We start from the raw sequence: 18991 nt of genomic DNA on the forward strand, positions 1-18991 counted from the left end.
AGAGACGGTCTCAACTAGCGACCAATGCGCCAGCATACTTTGTACAAATCGGTCCTTTTCAGGACCACAAAATACTTTCGATGAGATATTAATTTTTCTTTTGGCGTCTTCTAATTATAATAAATATATAAATATGTATTTTATTTTAATAAATAATTCGCTTTAGGGGGTGTGGCATTGGGATGTGAACAATGTGCAAGGTTTGAAGGGAATAGCACTAACCATTCAACTGTCATTAAAAAACCGAAAAACTATTAAACTCAATTTTAAAATAAGTTAGCAACAATAACGAATCCCTTATTTATCAAATAAAACAAAACCTATCTCGAAAAAGTTCGAATTTGTATTTTTTCGATTGGTATTTGGTGGGACTTTTATCAGGCACAAGGTTGTTTGGGACAAGCACAACCCACATGCCGTATTCAAATCTCTTTAAAAAATCGAAAAACTGCAAAACACACTCTAAAAATAAGTTAGCAACGTTTAGGAATCTCTTAACTATTAAACAAATAAAAAATATGTTAAAAATCAATACAATTTATATTTTTTTTTGATTGGGACTTGGTGCGATTTTAAAAAGGAGCAAGATTGTAAAGGAATAGCCAAGCCATTCAAATCTCATTAAAAAATGGAAAAACTATTAAACTCAACTTGAAAATAGTTTAGCAACGATAACGAATCCCTTATTTATTAAATAAAACAAAATCTATCTCGAAAAAGTTCGAATTCGTATTTTTTTCGATTGGTATTTGGTGGGACTTTTATCAGGCACAAGGTTGTATGGGACAAGCACAACCCACATGCCGTATTCAAATCTCTTTAAAAAATCGAAAAACTGCAAAAGACACTCTAAAAATAAGTTAGCAACGTTTAGGAATCTCTTAACTATTAAACAAATAAAAAATATGTCAAAAATCAATACAATTTATATTTTTTTTTTGATTGGGACTTGGTACGATTTTAAATAGGAGCAAGATTATAAGGGAATAGCCAAGCCATTCAAATCTCATTAAAAAATCGAAAAACTTTTAAACTCAACTTGAAAATAGTTTAGCAACGATAACGAATCCCTTATTTATTAAATAAAACAAAATCTATCTCGAAAAAGTTCAAATTCGTATTTTTTTTCGATTGGTATTTGGTGGGACTTTTATCAGGCACAAGGTTGTATGGGACAAGCACAACCCACATGCCGTATTCAAATCTCTTTAAAAAATCGAAAAACTGCAAAAGACACTCTAAAAATAAGTTAGCAACGTTTAGGAATCTCTTAACTATTAAACAAATCAAAAATATGTCAAAAATCAATACAATTTATATTTTTTTTTGATTGGGACTTGGTACGATTTTAAACAGGAGCAAGATTGTAAGGGAATAGCCAAGCCATTCAAATCTCATTAAAAAATCGAAAAACTATTAAACTCAACTTGAAAATAGTTTAGCAACGATAACGAATCCCTTATTTATTAAATAAAACAAAATCTATCTCGAAAAAGTTCGAATTCGTATTTTTTTCGATTGGTATTTGGTGGGACTTTTATCAGGCACAAGGTTGTATGGGACAAGCACAACCCACATGCCGTATTCAAATCTCTTTAAAAAATCGAAAAACTGCAAAAGACACTCTAAAAATAAGTTAGCAACGTTTAGGAATCTCTTAACTATTAAACAAATCAAAAATATGTCAAAAATCAATACAATTTATATTTTTTTTTGATTGGGACTTGGTACGATTTTAAATAGGAGCAAGATTGTAAGGGAATAGCCAAGCCATTCAAATCTCATTAAAAAATCGAAAAACTATTAAACTCAACTTGAAAATAGTTTAGCAACGATAACGAATCCCTTATTTATTAAATAAAACAAAATCTATCTCGAAAAAGTTCGAATTCGTATTTTTTTTCGATTGGTATTTGGTGGGACTTTTATCAGGCACAAAGTTGTATGGGACAAGCACAACCCACATGCCGTATTCAAATCTCTTTAAAAAATCGAAAAACTGCAAAACACACTCTGAAAATAAGTCAGCAGTGTTGGGGAATCCCATTACTATTAAACAAAATAAAAAATATGTCAAAAACAATACAATTTATATTTTTCTTTTGATTGGGACTTGGTACGATTTATAATAGGAGCAAGATTGTATGGGAATAGCCAAGCCAAATTTGCCTATTTTGGCCAAAACTATCATAAACATTACTAAAAAATTAAGTCGGTCAAAACATGCAAATGATTTGTTTAAGAAAATCTTAAATAACTATAACATTTTGAAACTTTTATATTTTTTTCATCTCGAAAACTATGACCGAATGTACCCTGAAAGCAAACTTTTTATGTCGACTGGGCTCAACTTGGAACAAGTAATAAAATATCTTAATTAATGAAAACGGATTAAATTTTCAATATTTCCTAAAGTAAAAAGTTCAAATTTCATTTTGTATTAAGAATCGTACAAATATTTGTTAGATTTCTAATTTTAAAATAGGTTTTTAAATAAATTGCTCAAATTACAAATGACAATGTTCAAGTTTATTCAGCGATAAAAGGCCAACGAAACAAGATATTACATTTTCGTAAATGCAAAGTGCTTTATGAAACATTTAAGTTAGTATAGAATCAACAACATTGTTTCGATTAAAGGTCTTAAACAATAAAAACCAGAAAATAAGTTTGCACTTCAAGCAGACATCAGCACAGCAAATGACTGATGTCAGACCCATAGTAGAAGTGCTCTCCTCCTCGATTCTCACCCGTATGAAGGAGGTCGGCAGCAAGCGCGCGCGCCATTTTCTAAACAACAAAGTGTATTTAAGTGATCAAAAATGTCTGAATCTGCAGTTGCAACGGCCGCGTCCCCAGTGGCTGCCCCACCAGCGCCAGTTGAGAAGAAGGTGGCTGCCAAAAAGGCATCTGGATCCGCTGGCACAAAGGCAAAGAAGCCCACTGCACCGCCATCGCACCCGCCAACTCAGCAAATGGTGGACGCTTCCATTAAGAATTTGAAGGAACGTGGCGGCTCATCGCTTCTGGCAATCAAGAAATATATCACAGCCACCTACAAATGCGATGCCCAGAAATTGGCTCCATTCATTAAGAAGTATTTGAAATCTGCCGTCGTCAATGGGAAACTGATCCAAACAAAGGGAAAGGGCGCGTCTGGTTCATTTAAACTGTCGGCGTCTGCCGCGAAGGATCCCAAGCCAAAGGTTGCGTCTGCTGAGAAGAAAGTCAAAAGCAGGAAGGTAGCCGTTAAGAAGACCGGAGCCACCGCCAAGAAGGCTGCCGACAAAAAGCCCAAGATCAAGAAGGCTGTGGCCACCAAAAAGACCGCCGAGAAAAAGAAAACCGAGAAGGCAAGGGCCAAGGATGCTAAGAAAACTGGAACCGTGAAGGCAAAGCCAGCAGCACCAAAGACCAAGTCGACCGCAGCGAAGCCGAAGGCAGCTAAAGCACCCAAAACCAAGCCAGCGGCGTCTGCTAAGCCGAAAAAGGCGGTAAAGAAAGCAGCTGCCCCTGCTACAGCTAAGAAGCCGAAAGCAAAGACTACCGCTGCCAAGAAGTAAACTGTGAAAAAGTACAGTACCTGTACCTGGACGCTCACAGTCGCAATTTAAGATTTCGAAATCTGAAATTGATTTATACAAGCCCTTTTCAGGGCTACAATGTTTGTTAACAAGAGAAAGATTCTTTCGATATAGCATTCAAATTATTTTATAAAGCAAGAATATAGTGATTGTGCTTTTTTGAAAGAACTGTAGCGGCGGAATTACATCTTTGAAAATAGTTTATTTAATTCTTTTGACGCACGCAACCGCGGCTAAGTCGGCAAATAATGTAGCATTCAGAATCGAATAAATTTATTTATTTATTTAAACTGGACTATTTTGATTATTTTATATTGTATTGCGAATGGTATTGAAAATTTAGTTTCTTTGGTAAAATATGTTGTGGCCCTGAAAAGGGCCGTTTTGGATCTTCCTCCGCAAACGCAGAAAATTTACTTGGAGCTGGTGTACTTGGTGACAGCCTTGGTTCCCTCACTAACGGCGTGCTTGGCCAACTCTCCGGGCAGAAGCAGGCGAACAGCCGTTTGGATTTCCCGACTGGTGATGGTCGACCGTTTGTTGTAGTGGGCCAGACGAGAAGCCTCTGCAGCAATACGCTCGAAGATGTCATTCACAAAGCTGTTCATGATGCTCATCGCCTTCGACGAAATGCCGGTGTCAGGGTGGACCTGCTTCAGAACCTTGTAGATGTAGATCGCATAGCTCTCCTTCCTCTTGCGCTTCTTCTTCTTGTCGGTCTTGGTGATGTTCTTCTGAGCCTTGCCAGCCTTCTTGGCTGCCTTTCCACTAGTTTTCGGCGGCATTATTTCAGTTCACTTTTAATTTCACAAACACAATTCACTGATCATAACGGAGCCGGAACGCGTTCACCCTTATACTTTTTTTCGAGCAACCTTTTCAGGTATAAGGCACCCACCCCTAACTAAACGCGCAGGCAGGCAAAAAAGTATAAATATGTGGCTACCAATTTTTCTCGAGCATTCGTTTTTGTGTGTTAAGTGAACTAAGTGAAATAAAGCAAAATGTCTGGTCGTGGAAAAGGTGGCAAAGTGAAGGGAAAGGCAAAGTCCCGCTCCAACCGGGCTGGTCTTCAGTTCCCAGTAGGCCGTATTCACCGTCTGCTCCGCAAGGGCAACTATGCCGAGCGTGTTGGTGCCGGCGCTCCGGTTTACCTGGCTGCCGTGATGGAATATCTGGCCGCCGAGGTTCTCGAGTTGGCTGGCAATGCTGCTCGTGACAACAAGAAGACTAGGATTATCCCGCGTCATCTGCAGCTGGCCATTCGCAACGACGAAGAATTGAACAAGCTGCTCTCCGGCGTCACCATTGCCCAGGGTGGAGTATTGCCCAATATCCAGGCTGTTCTGTTGCCCAAGAAGACCGAGAAGAAGGCTTAAACGTTCCAAAAGCAGAGCCAACTACATACTTGTACATAAACATACCCAACCGTCCTTTTCAGGACGACCAAGTTTTTACCAAAGAATTGTTAATATTTTCTAATAGAACATCAGGCATCAAAAAGTATTTCAAATAAAAAATATGTATCTAGTGAACACATCATCTTGGGTTTTAAAAATGTTCGGGAAGTTAAATAATAATTTTATTGTATAACTTTATCAGACAGACTGCTTTCGCATCTGAAACAGTACAGTCTGAACAAAAAACATTTTTATACATGTCTGTAAGTGATTGTTTTACAACACATTTTTCTACCTGTTTGAGAAACGGACGAATGCTCGCGGTGAAAACTAAATATTTCGATTTTGTTCACTCCCAATTTGGAGTTCCCAGCCAATAAAACAAAAAAGCGTAAAATGTTTTGAAAATTTGTCTGCTTTGGAGATGTAATGGTGGTCCTGAAAAGGACCGATTGCTGAATGAAGTACAAGCTGTACTTGTTTTTAACCGCCGAAACCGTACAGGGTGCGGCCTTGCCTCTTCAGGGCGTACACGACATCCATGGCTGTGACAGTCTTCCTCTTGGCGTGTTCGGTGTAGGTGACGGCATCACGGATAACGTTCTCCAGGAACACCTTCAGAACACCACGTGTTTCCTCGTAAATTAATCCGGAGATGCGCTTCACACCGCCACGACGAGCCAAACGGCGTATGGCTGGCTTCGTAATACCCTGGATGTTATCACGCAGCACTTTGCGATGACGCTTGGCGCCACCTTTTCCCAAGCCTTTGCCTCCTTTACCACGACCAGTCATTTTTCACTTTTCTACTATATTAACACACTGCACGAAAGTCACTGAAGAACTAATTCCGATTTTTCGGCGTGCCCCTATTTATACCTAAACCCATAGATACCCGAGCGAGTCCGAGCGATATATTCGTCTCGCTCTTCGCTCGTCAAACGAGATGGCCTCTGCCTCTTTCTCTTTCCAACCCTCCACATTTTGCTATATAAGCAGGCAGCGAACGCGGCAACCGTTTATTGTGTTTTCAGACGCGAAGTGAACATCAGTGAATATAAATATCAACATAGAAATCGAAAATGGCTCGTACCAAGCAAACCGCTCGCAAGTCGACTGGTGGCAAGGCGCCACGCAAACAACTGGCCACCAAGGCCGCTCGTAAGAGCGCCCCAGCCACCGGAGGCGTGAAGAAGCCCCATCGCTATCGCCCCGGAACTGTGGCCCTGCGTGAGATCCGTCGCTACCAGAAGAGTACCGAGCTGCTGATTCGCAAACTGCCTTTCCAGCGTCTGGTGCGTGAGATCGCTCAGGACTTCAAGACTGATTTGCGGTTCCAGAGCTCGGCAGTGATGGCTCTTCAGGAAGCTAGCGAAGCATATCTTGTTGGCCTTTTTGAAGATACCAACTTGTGTGCCATTCATGCCAAGCGTGTAACAATCATGCCCAAGGACATCCAGTTGGCCCGTCGCATTCGCGGTGAGCGTGCTTAAGCTGAGACGGTCTCAACTAGCGACCAATGCGCCAGCATACTTTGTACAAATCGGTCCTTTTCAGGACCACAAAATACTTTCGATGAGATATTAATTTTTCTTTTGGCGTCTTCTAATTATAATAAATATATAAATATGTATTTTATTTTAATAAATAATTCGCTTTAGGGGGGTGTGGCATTGGGATGTGAACAATGTGCAAGGTTTGAAGGGAATAGCACTAACCATTCAACTGTCATTAAAAAACCGAAAAACTATTAAACTCAATTTTAAAATAAGTTAGCAACAATAACGAATCCCTTATTTATCAAATAAAACAAAACCTATCTCGAAAAAGTTCGAATTTGTATTTTTTCGATTGGTATTTGGTGGGACTTTTATCAGGCACAAGGTTGTTTGGGACAAGCACAACCCACATGCCGTATTCAAATCTCTTTAAAAAATCGAAAAACTGCAAAACACACTCTAAAAATAAGTTAGCAACGTTTAGGAATCTCTTAACTATTAAACAAATAAAAAATATGTTAAAAATCAATACAATTTATATTTTTTTTTGATTGGGACTTGGTGCGATTTTAAAAAGGAGCAAGATTGTAAAGGAATAGCCAAGCCATTCAAATCTCATTAAAAAATGGAAAAACTATTAAACTCAACTTGAAAATAGTTTAGCAACGATAACGAATCCCTTATTTATTAAATAAAACAAAATCTATCTCGAAAAAGTTCGAATTCGTATTTTTTTTCGATTGGTATTTGGTGGGACTTTTATCAGGCACAAGGTTGTATGGGACAAGCACAACCCACATGCCGTATTCAAATCTCTTTAAAAAATCGAAAAACTGCAAAAGACACTCTAAAAATAAGTTAGCAACGTTTAGGAATCTCTTAACTATTAAACAAATAAAAAATATGTCAAAAATCAATACAATTTATATTTTTTTTTTATTTTGGTACGATTTTTTATTAAAAGGAGCAAGATTATAAGGGAATAGCCAAGCCATTCAAATCTCATTAAAAAATCGAAAAACTTTTAAACTCAACTTGAAAATAGTTTAGCAACGATAACGAATCCCTTATTTATTAAATAAAACAAAATCTATCTCGAAAAAGTTCAAATTCGTATTTTTTTTCGATTGGTATTTGGTGGGACTTTTATCAGGCACAAGGTTGTATGGGACAAGCACAACCCACATGCCGTATTCAAATCTCTTTAAAAAATCGAAAAACTGCAAAAGACACTCTAAAAATAAGTTAGCAACGTTTAGGGATCTCTTAACTATTAAACAAAAAAAAAATATGTCAAAAATCAATACAATTTATATTTTTTTTTGATTGGGACTCTTGGTCGATTTTAAACAGGAGCAAGATTGTAAAGGAATAGCCAAGCCATTCAAATCTCATTAAAAAATCGAAAAACTATTAAACTCAACTTGAAAATAGTTTAGCAACGATAACGAATCCCTTATTTATTAAATAAAACAAAATCTATCTCGAAAAAGTTCGAATTCGTATTTTTTTTCGATTGGTATTTGGTGGGACTTTTATCAGGCACAAGGTTGTATGGGACAAGCACAACCCACATGCCGTATTCAAATCTCTTTAAAAAATCGAAAAACTGCAAAACACACTCTAAAAATAAGTTAGCAACGTTTAGGAATCTCTTAACTATTAAACAAATAAAAAATATGTTAAAAATCAATACAATTTATATTTTTTTTTGATTGGGACTTGGTACGATTTTAAAAAGGAGCAAGATTGTAAAGGAATAGCCAAGCCATTCAAATCTCATTAAAAAATGGAAAAACTATTAAACTCAACTTGAAAATAGTTTAGCAACGATAACGAATCCCTTATTTATTAAATAAAACAAAATCTATCTCGAAAAAGTTCGAATTCGTATTTTTTTTCGATTGGTATTTGGTGGGACTTTTATCAGGCACAAGGTTGTATGGGACAAGCACAACCCACATGCCGTATTCAAATCTCTTTAAAAAATCGAAAAACTGCAAAAGACACTCTAAAAATAAGTTAGCAACGTTTAGGAATCTCTTAACTATTAAACAAATCAAAAATATGTCAAAAATCAATACAATTTATATTTTTTTTTGATTGGGACTTGGTCCGATTTTAAACAGGAGCAAGATTGTAAGGGAATAGCCAAGCCATTCAAATCTCATTAAAAAATCGAAAAACTATTAAACTCAACTTGAAAATAGTTTAGCAACGATAACGAATCCCTTATTTATTAAATAAAACAAAATCTATCTCGAAAAAGTTCGAATTCGTATTTTTTTCGATTGGTATTTGGTGGGACTTTTATCAGGCACAAGGTTGTATGGGACAAGCACAACCCACATGCCGTATTCAAATCTCTTTAAAAAATCGAAAAACTGCAAAACACACATAAAAATAAGTTAGCAACGTTTAGGAATCTCTTAACTATTAAACAAATAAAAAATATGTCAAAAATCAATACAATTTATATTTTTTTTTGATTGGGACTTGGTACGATTTTAAATAGGAGCAAGATTATAAGGGAATAGCCAAGCCATTCAAATCTCATTAAAAAATCGAAAAACTTTTAAACTCAACTTGAAAATAGTTTAGCAACGATAACGAATCCCTTATTTATTAAATAAAACAAAATCTATCTCGAAAAAGTTCAAATTCGTATTTTTTTTCGATTGGTATTTGGTGGGACTTTTATCAGGCACAAGGTTGTATGGGACAAGCACAACCCACATGCCGTATTCAAATCTCTTTAAAAAATCGAAAAACTGCAAAAGACACTCTAAAAATAAGTTAGCAACGTTTAGGAATCTCTTAACTATTAAACAAATCAAAAATATGTCAAAAATCAATACAATTTATATTTTTTTTTTGATTGGGACTTGGTACGATTTTAAACAGGAGCAAGATTGTAAGGGAATAGCCAAGCCATTCAAATCTCATTAAAAAATCGAAAAACTATTAAACTCAACTTGAAAATAGTTTAGCAACGATAACGAATCCCTTATTTATTAAATAAAACAAAATCTATCTCGAAAAAGTTCGAATTCGTATTTTTTTTCGATTGGTATTTGGTGGGACTTTTATCAGGCACAAGGTTGTATGGGACAAGCACAACCCACATGCCGTATTCAAATCTCTTTAAAAAATCGAAAAACTGCAAAAGACACTCTAAAAATAAGTTAGCAACGTTTAGGAATCTCTTAACTATTAAACAAATAAAAAATATGTCAAAAATCAATACAATTTATATTTTTTTTTTTGATTGGGACTTGGTACGATTTTAAATAGGAGCAAGATTATAAGGGATAAGCCAAGCCATTCAAATCTCATTAAAAAATCGAAAAACTTTTAAACTCAACTTGAAAATAGTTTAGCAACGATAACGAATCCCTTATTTATTAAATAAAACAAAATCTATCTCGAAAAAGTTCAAATTCGTATTTTTTTTCGATTGGTATTTGGTGGGACTTTTATCAGGCACAAGGTTGTATGGGACAAGCACAACCCACATGCCGTATTCAAATCTCTTTAAAAAATCGAAAAACTGCAAAAGACACTCTAAAAATAAGTTAGCAACGTTTAGGAATCTCTTAACTATTAAACAAATCAAAAATATGTCAAAAATCAATACAATTTATATTTTTTTTTGATTGGGACTTGGTACGATTTTAAACAGGAGCAAGATTGTAAGGGAATAGCCAAGCCATTCAAATCTCATTAAAAAATCGAAAAACTATTAAACTCAACTTGAAAATAGTTTAGCAACGATAACGAATCCCTTATTTATTAAATAAAACAAAATCTATCTCGAAAAAGTTCGAATTCGTATTTTTTTTCGATTGGTATTTGGTGGGACTTTTATCAGGCACAAAGTTGTATGGGACAAGCACAACCCACATGCCGTATTCAAATCTCTTTAAAAAATCGAAAAACTGCAAAACACACTCTGAAAATAAGTCAGCAGTGTTGGGGAATCCCATTACTATTAAACAAAATAAAAAATATGTCAAAAACAATACAATTTATATTTTTCTTTTGATTGGGACTTGGTACGATTTATAATAGGAGCAAGATTGTATGGGAATAGCCAAGCCAAATTTGCCTATTTTGGCCAAAACTATCATAAACATTACTAAAAAATTAAGTCGGTCAAAACATGCAAATGATTTGTTTAAGAAAATCTTAAATAACTATAACATTTTGAAACTTTTATATTTTTTTCATCTCGAAAACTATGACCGAATGTACCCTGAAAGCAAACTTTTTATGTCGACTGGGCTCAACTTGGAACAAGTAATAAAATATCTTAATTAATGAAAACGGATTAAATTTTCAATATTTCCTAAAGTAAAAAGTTCAAATTTCATTTTGTATTAAGAATCGTACAAATATTTGTTAGATTTCTAATTTTAAAATAGGTTTTTAAATAAATTGCTCAAATTACAAATGACAATGTTCAAGTTTATTCAGCGATAAAAGGCCAACGAAACAAGATATTACATTTTCGTAAATGCAAAGTGCTTTATGAAACATTTAAGTTAGTATAGAATCAACAACATTGTTTCGATTAAAGGTCTTAAACAATAAAAACCAGAAAATAAGTTTGCACTTCAAGCAGACATCAGCACAGCAAATGACTGATGTCAGACCCATAGTAGAAGTGCTCTCCTCCTCGATTCTCACCCGTATGAAGGAGGTCGGCAGCAAGCGCGCGCGCCATTTTCTAAACAACAAAGTGTATTTAAGTGATCAAAAATGTCTGAATCTGCAGTTGCAACGGCCGCGTCCCCAGTGGCTGCCCCACCAGCGCCAGTTGAGAAGAAGGTGGCTGCCAAAAAGGCATCTGGATCCGCTGGCACAAAGGCAAAGAAGCCCACTGCACCGCCATCGCACCCGCCAACTCAGCAAATGGTGGACGCTTCCATTAAGAATTTGAAGGAACGTGGCGGCTCATCGCTTCTGGCAATCAAGAAATATATCACAGCCACCTACAAATGCGATGCCCAGAAATTGGCTCCATTCATTAAGAAGTATTTGAAATCTGCCGTCGTCAATGGGAAACTGATCCAAACAAAGGGAAAGGGCGCGTCTGGTTCATTTAAACTGTCGGCGTCTGCCGCGAAGGATCCCAAGCCAAAGGTTGCGTCTGCTGAGAAGAAAGTCAAAAGCAGGAAGGTAGCCGTTAAGAAGACCGGAGCCACCGCCAAGAAGGCTGCCGACAAAAAGCCCAAGATCAAGAAGGCTGTGGCCACCAAAAAGACCGCCGAGAAAAAGAAAACCGAGAAGGCAAGGGCCAAGGATGCTAAGAAAACTGGAACCGTGAAGGCAAAGCCAGCAGCACCAAAGACCAAGTCGACCGCAGCGAAGCCGAAGGCAGCTAAAGCACCCAAAACCAAGCCAGCGGCGTCTGCTAAGCCGAAAAAGGCGGTAAAGAAAGCAGCTGCCCCTGCTACAGCTAAGAAGCCGAAAGCAAAGACTACCGCTGCCAAGAAGTAAACTGTGAAAAAGTACAGTACCTGTACCTGGACGCTCACAGTCGCAATTTAAGATTTCGAAATCTGAAATTGATTTATACAAGCCCTTTTCAGGGCTACAATGTTTGTTAACAAGAGAAAGATTCTTTCGATATAGCATTCAAATTATTTTATAAAGCAAGAATATAGTGATTGTGCTTTTTTGAAAGAACTGTAGCGGCGGAATTACATCTTTGAAAATAGTTTATTTAATTCTTTTGACGCACGCAACCGCGGCTAAGTCGGCAAATAATGTAGCATTCAGAATCGAATAAATTTATTTATTTATTTAAACTGGACTATTTTGATTATTTTATATTGTATTGCGAATGGTATTGAAAATTTAGTTTCTTTGGTAAAATATGTTGTGGCCCTGAAAAGGGCCGTTTTGGATCTTCCTCCGCAAACGCAGCAAATTTACTTGGAGCTGGTGTACTTGGTGACAGCCTTGGTTCCCTCACTAACGGCGTGCTTGGCCAACTCTCCGGGCAGAAGCAGGCGAACAGCCGTTTGGATTTCCCGACTGGTGATGGTCGACCGTTTGTTGTAGTGGGCCAGACGAGAAGCCTCTGCAGCAATACGCTCGAAGATGTCATTCACAAAGCTGTTCATGATGCTCATCGCCTTCGACGAAATGCCGGTGTCAGGGTGGACCTGCTTCAGAACCTTGTAGATGTAGATCGCATAGCTCTCCTTCCTCTTGCGCTTCTTCTTCTTGTCGGTCTTGGTGATGTTCTTCTGAGCCTTGCCAGCCTTCTTGGCTGCCTTTCCACTAGTTTTCGGCGGCATTATTTCAGTTCACTTTTAATTTCACAAACACAATTCACTGATCATAACGGAGCCGGAACGCGTTCACCCTTATACTTTTTTTCGAGCAACCTTTTCAGGTATAAGGCACCCACCCCTAACTAAACGCGCAGGCAGGCAAAAAAGTATAAATATGTGGCTACCAATTTTTCTCGAGCATTCGTTTTTGTGTGTTAAGTGAACTAAGTGAAATAAAGCAAAATGTCTGGTCGTGGAAAAGGTGGCAAAGTGAAGGGAAAGGCAAAGTCCCGCTCCAACCGGGCTGGTCTTCAGTTCCCAGTAGGCCGTATTCACCGTCTGCTCCGCAAGGGCAACTATGCCGAGCGTGTTGGTGCCGGCGCTCCGGTTTACCTGGCTGCCGTGATGGAATATCTGGCCGCCGAGGTTCTCGAGTTGGCTGGCAATGCTGCTCGTGACAACAAGAAGACTAGGATTATCCCGCGTCATCTGCAGCTGGCCATTCGCAACGACGAAGAATTGAACAAGCTGCTCTCCGGCGTCACCATTGCCCAGGGTGGAGTATTGCCCAATATCCAGGCTGTTCTGTTGCCCAAGAAGACCGAGAAGAAGGCTTAAACGTTCCAAAAGCAGAGCCAACTACATACTTGTACATAAACATACCCAACCGTCCTTTTCAGGACGACCAAGTTTTTACCAAAGAATTGTTAATATTTTCTAATAGAACATCAGGCATCAAAAAGTATTTCAAATAAAAAATATGTATCTAGTGAACACATCATCTTGGGTTTTAAAAATGTTCGGGAAGTTAAATAATAATTTTATTGTATAACTTTATCAGACAGACTGCTTTCGCATCTGAAACAGTACAGTCTGAACAAAAAACATTTTTATACATGTCTGTAAGTGATTGTTTTACAACACATTTTTCTACCTGTTTGAGAAACGGACGAATGCTCGCGGTGAAAACTAAATATTTCGATTTTGTTCACTCCCAATTTGGAGTTCCCAGCCAATAAAACAAAAAAGCGTAAAATGTTTTGAAAATTTGTCTGCTTTGGAGATGTAATGGTGGTCCTGAAAAGGACCGATTGCTGAATGAAGTACAAGCTGTACTTGTTTTTAACCGCCGAAACCGTACAGGGTGCGGCCTTGCCTCTTCAGGGCGTACACGACATCCATGGCTGTGACAGTCTTCCTCTTGGCGTGTTCGGTGTAGGTGACGGCATCACGGATAACGTTCTCCAGGAACACCTTCAGAACACCACGTGTTTCCTCGTAAATTAATCCGGAGATGCGCTTCACACCGCCACGACGAGCCAAACGGCGTATGGCTGGCTTCGTAATACCCTGGATGTTATCACGCAGCACTTTGCGATGACGCTTGGCGCCACCTTTTCCCAAGCCTTTGCCTCCTTTACCACGACCAGTCATTTTTCACTTTTCTACTATATTAACACACTGCACGAAAGTCACTGAAGAACTAATTCCGATTTTTCGGCGTGCCCCTATTTATACCTAAACCCATAGATACCCGAGCGAGTCCGAGCGATATATTCGTCTCGCTCTTCGCTCGTCAAACGAGATGGCCTCTGCCTCTTTCTCTTTCCAACCCTCCACATTTTGCTATATAAGCAGGCAGCGAACGCGGCAACCGTTTATTGTGTTTTCAGACGCGAAGTGAACATCAGTGAATATAAATATCAACATAGAAATCGAAAATGGCTCGTACCAAGCAAACCGCTCGCAAGTCGACTGGTGGCAAGGCGCCACGCAAACAACTGGCCACCAAGGCCGCTCGTAAGAGCGCCCCAGCCACCGGAGGCGTGAAGAAGCCCCATCGCTATCGCCCCGGAACTGTGGCCCTGCGTGAGATCCGTCGCTACCAGAAGAGTACCGAGCTGCTGATTCGCAAACTGCCTTTCCAGCGTCTGGTGCGTGAGATCGCTCAGGACTTCAAGACTGATTTGCGGTTCCAGAGCTCGGCAGTGATGGCTCTTCAGGAAGCTAGCGAAGCATATCTTGTTGGCCTTTTTGAAGATACCAACTTGTGTGCCATTCATGCCAAGCGTGTAACAATCATGCCCAAGGACATCCAGTTGGCCCGTCGCATTCGCGGTGAGCGTGCTTAAGCTGAGACGGTCTCAACTAGCGACCAATGCGCCAGCATACTTTGTACAAATCGGTCCTTTTCAGGACCACAAAATACTTTCGATGAGATATTAATTTTTCTTTTGGCGTCTTCTAATTATAATAAATATATAAATATGTATTTTATTTTAATAAATAATTCGCTTTAGGGGGTGTGGCATTGGGATGTGAACAATGTGCAAGGTTTGAAGGGAATAGCACTAACCATTCAACTGTCATTAAAAAACCGAAAAACTATTAAACTCAATTTTAAAATAAGTTAGCAACAATAACGAATCCCTTATTTATCAAATAAAACAAAACCTATCTCGAAAAAGTTCGAATTTGTATTTTTTCGATTGGTATTTGGTGGGACTTTTATCAGGCACAAGGTTGTTTGGGACAAGCACAACCCACATGCCGTATTCAAATCTCTTTAAAAAATCGAAAAACTGCAAAACACACTCTAAAAATAAGTTAGCAACGTTTAGGAATCTCTTAACTATTAAACAAATAAAAAATATGTTAAAAATCAATACAATTTATATTTTTTTTTGATTGGGACTTGGTGCGATTTTAAAAAGGAGCAAGATTGTAAAGGAATAGCCAAGCCATTCAAATCTCATTAAAAAATGGAAAAACTATTAAACTCAACTTGAAAATAGTTTAGCAACGATAACGAATCCCTTATTTATTAAATAAAACAAAATCTATCTCGAAAAAGTTCGAATTCGTATTTTTTTCGATTGGTATTTGGTGGGACTTTTATCAGGCACAAGGTTGTATGGGACAAGCACAACCCACATGCCGTATTCAAATCTCTTTAAAAAATCGAAAAACTGCAAAAGACACTCTAAAAATAAGTTAGCAACGTTTAGGAATCTCTTAACTATTAAACAAATAAAAAATATGTTAAAAATCAATACAATTTATATTTTTTTTTGATTGGGACTTGGTGCGATTTTAAAAAGGAGCAAGATTATAAGGGAATAGCCAAGCCATTCAAATCTCATTAAAAAATCGAAAAACTTTTAAACTCAACTTGAAAATAGTTTAGCAACGATAACGAATCCCTTATTTATTAAATAAAACAAAATCTATCTCGAAAAAGTTCAAATTCGTATTTTTTTTCGATTGGTATTTGGTGGGACTTTTATCAGGCACAAGGTTGTATGGGACAAGCACAACCCACATGCCGTATTCAAATCTCTTTAAAAAATCGAAAAACTGCAAAAGACACTCTAAAAATAAGTTAGCAACGTTTAGGAATCTCTTAACTATTAAACAAATCAAAAATATGTCAAAAATCAATACAATTTATTTTTTTTTTTTTGATTGGGACTTGGTACGATTTTAAACAGGAGCAAGATTGTAAGGGAATAGCCAAGCCATTCAAATCTCATTAAAAAATCGAAAAACTATTAAACTCAACTTGAAAATAGTTTAGCAACGATAACGAATCCCTTATTTATTAAATAAAACAAAATCTATCTCGAAAAAGTTCGAATTCGTATTTTTTTCGATTGGTATTTGGTGGGACTTTTATCAGGCACAAAGTTGTATGGGACAAGCACAACCCACATGCCGTATTCAAATCTCTTTAAAAAATCGAAAAACTGCAAAACACACTCTAAAAATAAGTTAGCAACGTTTAGGGATCTCTTAACTATTAAACAAATAAAAAATATGTTAAAAATCAATACAATTTATATTTTTTTTGATTGGGACTTGGTGCGATTTTAAAAAGGAGCAAGATTGTAAAGGAATAGCCAAGCCATTCAAATCTCATTAAAAAATGGAAAAACTATTAAACTCAACTTGAAAATAGTTTAGCAACGATAACGAATCCCTTATTTATTAAATAAAACAAAATCTATCTCGAAAAAGTTCGAATTCGTATTTTTTTCGATTGGTATTTGGTGGGACTTTTATCAGGCACAAGGTTGTATGGGACAAGCACAACCCACATGCCGTATTCAAATCTCTTTAAAAAATCGAAAAACTGCAAAAGACACTCTAAAAATAAGTTAGCAACGTTTAGGAATCTCTTAACTATTAAACAAATCAAAAATATGTCAAAAATCAATACAATTTATATTTTTTTTTGATTGGGACTTGGTACGATTTTAAACAGGAGCAAGATTGTAAGGGAATAGCCAAGCCATTCAAATCTCATTAAAAAATCGAAAAACTATTAAACTCAACTTGAAAATAGTTTAGCAACGATAACGAATCCCTTATTTATTAAATAAAACAAAATCTATCTCGAAAAAGTTCAAATTCGTATTTTTTTCGATTGGTATTTGGTGGGACTTTTATCAGGCACAAGGTTGTATGGGACAAGCACAACCCACATGCCGTATTCAAATCTCTTTAAAAAATCGAAAAACTGCAAAAGACACTCTAAAAATAAGTTAGCAACGTTTAGGAATCTCTTAACTATTAAACAAATCAAAAATATGTCAAAATCAATACAATTTATATTTTTTTTTGATTGGGACTTGGTACGATTTTAAACAGGAGCAAGATTGTAAGGGAATAGCCAAGCCATTCAAATCTCATTAAAAAATAGAAAAACTATTAAACTCAACTTGAAAATAGTTTAGCAACGATAACGAATCCCTTATTTATTAAATAAAACAAAATCTATCTCAAAAAAGTTCGAATATTTTTTTTTTTCGATTGGTATTTGGTGGGACTTTTATCAGGCACAAAGTTGTATGGGACAAGCACAACCCACATGCCGTATTCAAATCTCTTTAAAAAATCGAAAAACTGCAAAACACACTCTAAAAATAAGTTAGCAACGTTTAGGGATCTCTTATCTATTAAACAAATAAAAAATATGTTAAAAATCAATACAATTTATATTTTTTTTTGATTGGGACTTGGTGCGATTTTAAAAAGGAGCAAGATTGTAAAGGAATAGCCAAGCCATTCAAATCTCATTAAAAAATGGAAAAACTATTAGACTCAACTTGAAAATAGTTTAGCAACGATAACGAATCCCTTATTTATTAAATAAAACAAAATCTATCTCAAAAAAGTTCGAATTCGTATTTTTTTTCGATTGGTATTTGGTGGGACTTTTATCAGGCACAAGGTTGTATGGGACAAGCACAACCCACATGCCGTATTCAAATCTCTTTAAAAAATCGAAAAACTGCAAAAGACACTCTAAAAATAAGTTAGCAACGTTTAGGAATCTCTTAACTATTAAACAAATCAAAAAAATGTCAAAAATCAATACAATTTATATTTTTTTTTTGATTGGGACTTGGTACGATTTTAAATAGGAGCAAGATTGTAAGGGAATAGCCAAGCCATTCAAATCTCATTAAAAAATCGAAAAACTATTAAACTCAACTTGAAAATAGCTAAGCAACGATAACGAATCCCTTATTTATTAAATAAAACAAAATCTATCTCGAAAAGTTCGAATTCGTATTTTTTTCGATTGGTATTTGGTAAGACTTTTATCAGGCACAAGGTTGTATGGGACAAGCACAACCCACATGCCGTATTCAAATCTCTTTAAAAAATCGAAAAACTGCAAAACACACTCTAAAAATAAGTTAGCAACGTTTAGGAATCTCTTAACTATTAAACAAATAAAAAATATGTCAAAAATCAATACAATTTATATTTTTTTTTTGATTGGGACTAGGTACGATTTTAAATAGGAGCAAGATTATAAGGGAATAGCCAAGCCATTCAAATCTCATTAAAAAATCGAAAAACTTTTAAACTCAACTTGAAAATAGTTTAGCAACGATAACGAATCCCTTATTTATTAAATAAAACAAAATCTATCTCGAAAAAGTTCAAATTCGTATTTTTTTTCGATTGGTATTTGGTGGGACTTTTATCAGGCACAAGGTTGTATGGGACAAGCACAACCCACATGCCGTATTCAAATCTCTTTAAAAAATCGAAAAACTGCAAAAGACACTCTAAAAATAAGTTAGCAACGTTTAGGAATCTCTTAACTATTAAACAAATCAAAAATATGTTAAAAATCAATACAATTTATATTTTTTTTTTTGATTGGGACTTGGTACGATTTTAAACAGGAGCAAGATTGTAAGGGAATA

At 36.5% G+C, this 18991-nt stretch overlaps 8 protein-coding genes across 8 annotated transcripts; 4 read left to right on the plus strand and 4 right to left on the minus strand.

Annotated features, from left to right (window-relative positions):
• The first annotated feature begins 2778 nt into the window (after positions 1-2778).
• Positions 2779-3879, plus strand: LOC108038764 (histone H1-like). Its single transcript, XM_044460142.1, has one exon. It carries the CDS (start codon positions 2823-2825, stop codon positions 3561-3563), a length of 741 nt encoding a protein of 246 aa, XP_044316077.1. The 5' UTR covers positions 2779-2822; the 3' UTR covers positions 3564-3879.
• A 74-nt stretch (positions 3880-3953) lies between these two features.
• LOC123037780 (histone H2B) lies at positions 3954-4418 on the minus strand. Its single transcript, XM_044460147.1, has one exon. It carries the CDS (start codon positions 4367-4369, stop codon positions 3998-4000), a length of 372 nt encoding a protein of 123 aa, XP_044316082.1. The 5' UTR covers positions 4370-4418; the 3' UTR covers positions 3954-3997.
• A 125-nt stretch (positions 4419-4543) lies between these two features.
• On the plus strand, positions 4544-5027 carry LOC108039238 (histone H2A). The gene has a single exon (XM_044460145.1). The coding sequence runs from the start codon at positions 4589-4591 to the stop codon at positions 4961-4963; it is 375 nt and encodes a 124-aa protein (XP_044316080.1). The 5' UTR covers positions 4544-4588; the 3' UTR covers positions 4964-5027.
• A 393-nt stretch (positions 5028-5420) lies between these two features.
• On the minus strand, positions 5421-5839 carry LOC108039249 (histone H4). Its single transcript, XM_044460149.1, has one exon. The coding sequence runs from the start codon at positions 5777-5779 to the stop codon at positions 5468-5470; it is 312 nt and encodes a 103-aa protein (XP_044316084.1). The 5' UTR covers positions 5780-5839; the 3' UTR covers positions 5421-5467.
• A 5361-nt stretch (positions 5840-11200) lies between these two features.
• Positions 11201-12301, plus strand: LOC123037777 (histone H1-like). Its single transcript, XM_044460143.1, has one exon. It carries the CDS (start codon positions 11245-11247, stop codon positions 11983-11985), a length of 741 nt encoding a protein of 246 aa, XP_044316078.1. The 5' UTR covers positions 11201-11244; the 3' UTR covers positions 11986-12301.
• Positions 12270-12846, minus strand: LOC123037779 (histone H2B). The gene has a single exon (XM_044460146.1). It carries the CDS (start codon positions 12789-12791, stop codon positions 12420-12422), a length of 372 nt encoding a protein of 123 aa, XP_044316081.1. The 5' UTR covers positions 12792-12846; the 3' UTR covers positions 12270-12419.
• Positions 12847-12965: 119 nt separating this feature from the next.
• On the plus strand, positions 12966-13449 carry LOC123037778 (histone H2A). The gene has a single exon (XM_044460144.1). It carries the CDS (start codon positions 13011-13013, stop codon positions 13383-13385), a length of 375 nt encoding a protein of 124 aa, XP_044316079.1. The 5' UTR covers positions 12966-13010; the 3' UTR covers positions 13386-13449.
• Positions 13450-13842: 393 nt separating this feature from the next.
• LOC123037781 (histone H4) lies at positions 13843-14261 on the minus strand. Its single transcript, XM_044460148.1, has one exon. The coding sequence runs from the start codon at positions 14199-14201 to the stop codon at positions 13890-13892; it is 312 nt and encodes a 103-aa protein (XP_044316083.1). The 5' UTR covers positions 14202-14261; the 3' UTR covers positions 13843-13889.
• Between the last annotated feature and the right edge of the window lie 4730 nt (positions 14262-18991).

This window comes from Drosophila rhopaloa, unplaced genomic scaffold, assembly GCF_018152115.1.
Source record: "Drosophila rhopaloa isolate 14029-0021.01 unplaced genomic scaffold, ASM1815211v1 contig_2, whole genome shotgun sequence".
Lineage (NCBI taxonomy): Eukaryota > Metazoa > Arthropoda > Insecta > Diptera > Drosophilidae > Drosophila > Drosophila rhopaloa.

Bases quoted from the DNA above. Each gene is read 5' to 3' on its own strand.
- LOC108038764 (XM_044460142.1), top strand. From the start codon at position 2,823: ATGTCTGAATCTGCAGTTGCAACGGCCGCGTCCCCAGTGGCTGCCCCA.
- LOC123037780 (XM_044460147.1), bottom strand. From the start codon at position 4,369: ATGCCGCCGAAAACTAGTGGAAAGGCAGCCAAGAAGGCTGGCAAGGCT.
- LOC108039238 (XM_044460145.1), top strand. From the start codon at position 4,589: ATGTCTGGTCGTGGAAAAGGTGGCAAAGTGAAGGGAAAGGCAAAGTCC.
- LOC108039249 (XM_044460149.1), bottom strand. From the start codon at position 5,779: ATGACTGGTCGTGGTAAAGGAGGCAAAGGCTTGGGAAAAGGTGGCGCC.
- LOC123037777 (XM_044460143.1), top strand. From the start codon at position 11,245: ATGTCTGAATCTGCAGTTGCAACGGCCGCGTCCCCAGTGGCTGCCCCA.
- LOC123037779 (XM_044460146.1), bottom strand. From the start codon at position 12,791: ATGCCGCCGAAAACTAGTGGAAAGGCAGCCAAGAAGGCTGGCAAGGCT.
- LOC123037778 (XM_044460144.1), top strand. From the start codon at position 13,011: ATGTCTGGTCGTGGAAAAGGTGGCAAAGTGAAGGGAAAGGCAAAGTCC.
- LOC123037781 (XM_044460148.1), bottom strand. From the start codon at position 14,201: ATGACTGGTCGTGGTAAAGGAGGCAAAGGCTTGGGAAAAGGTGGCGCC.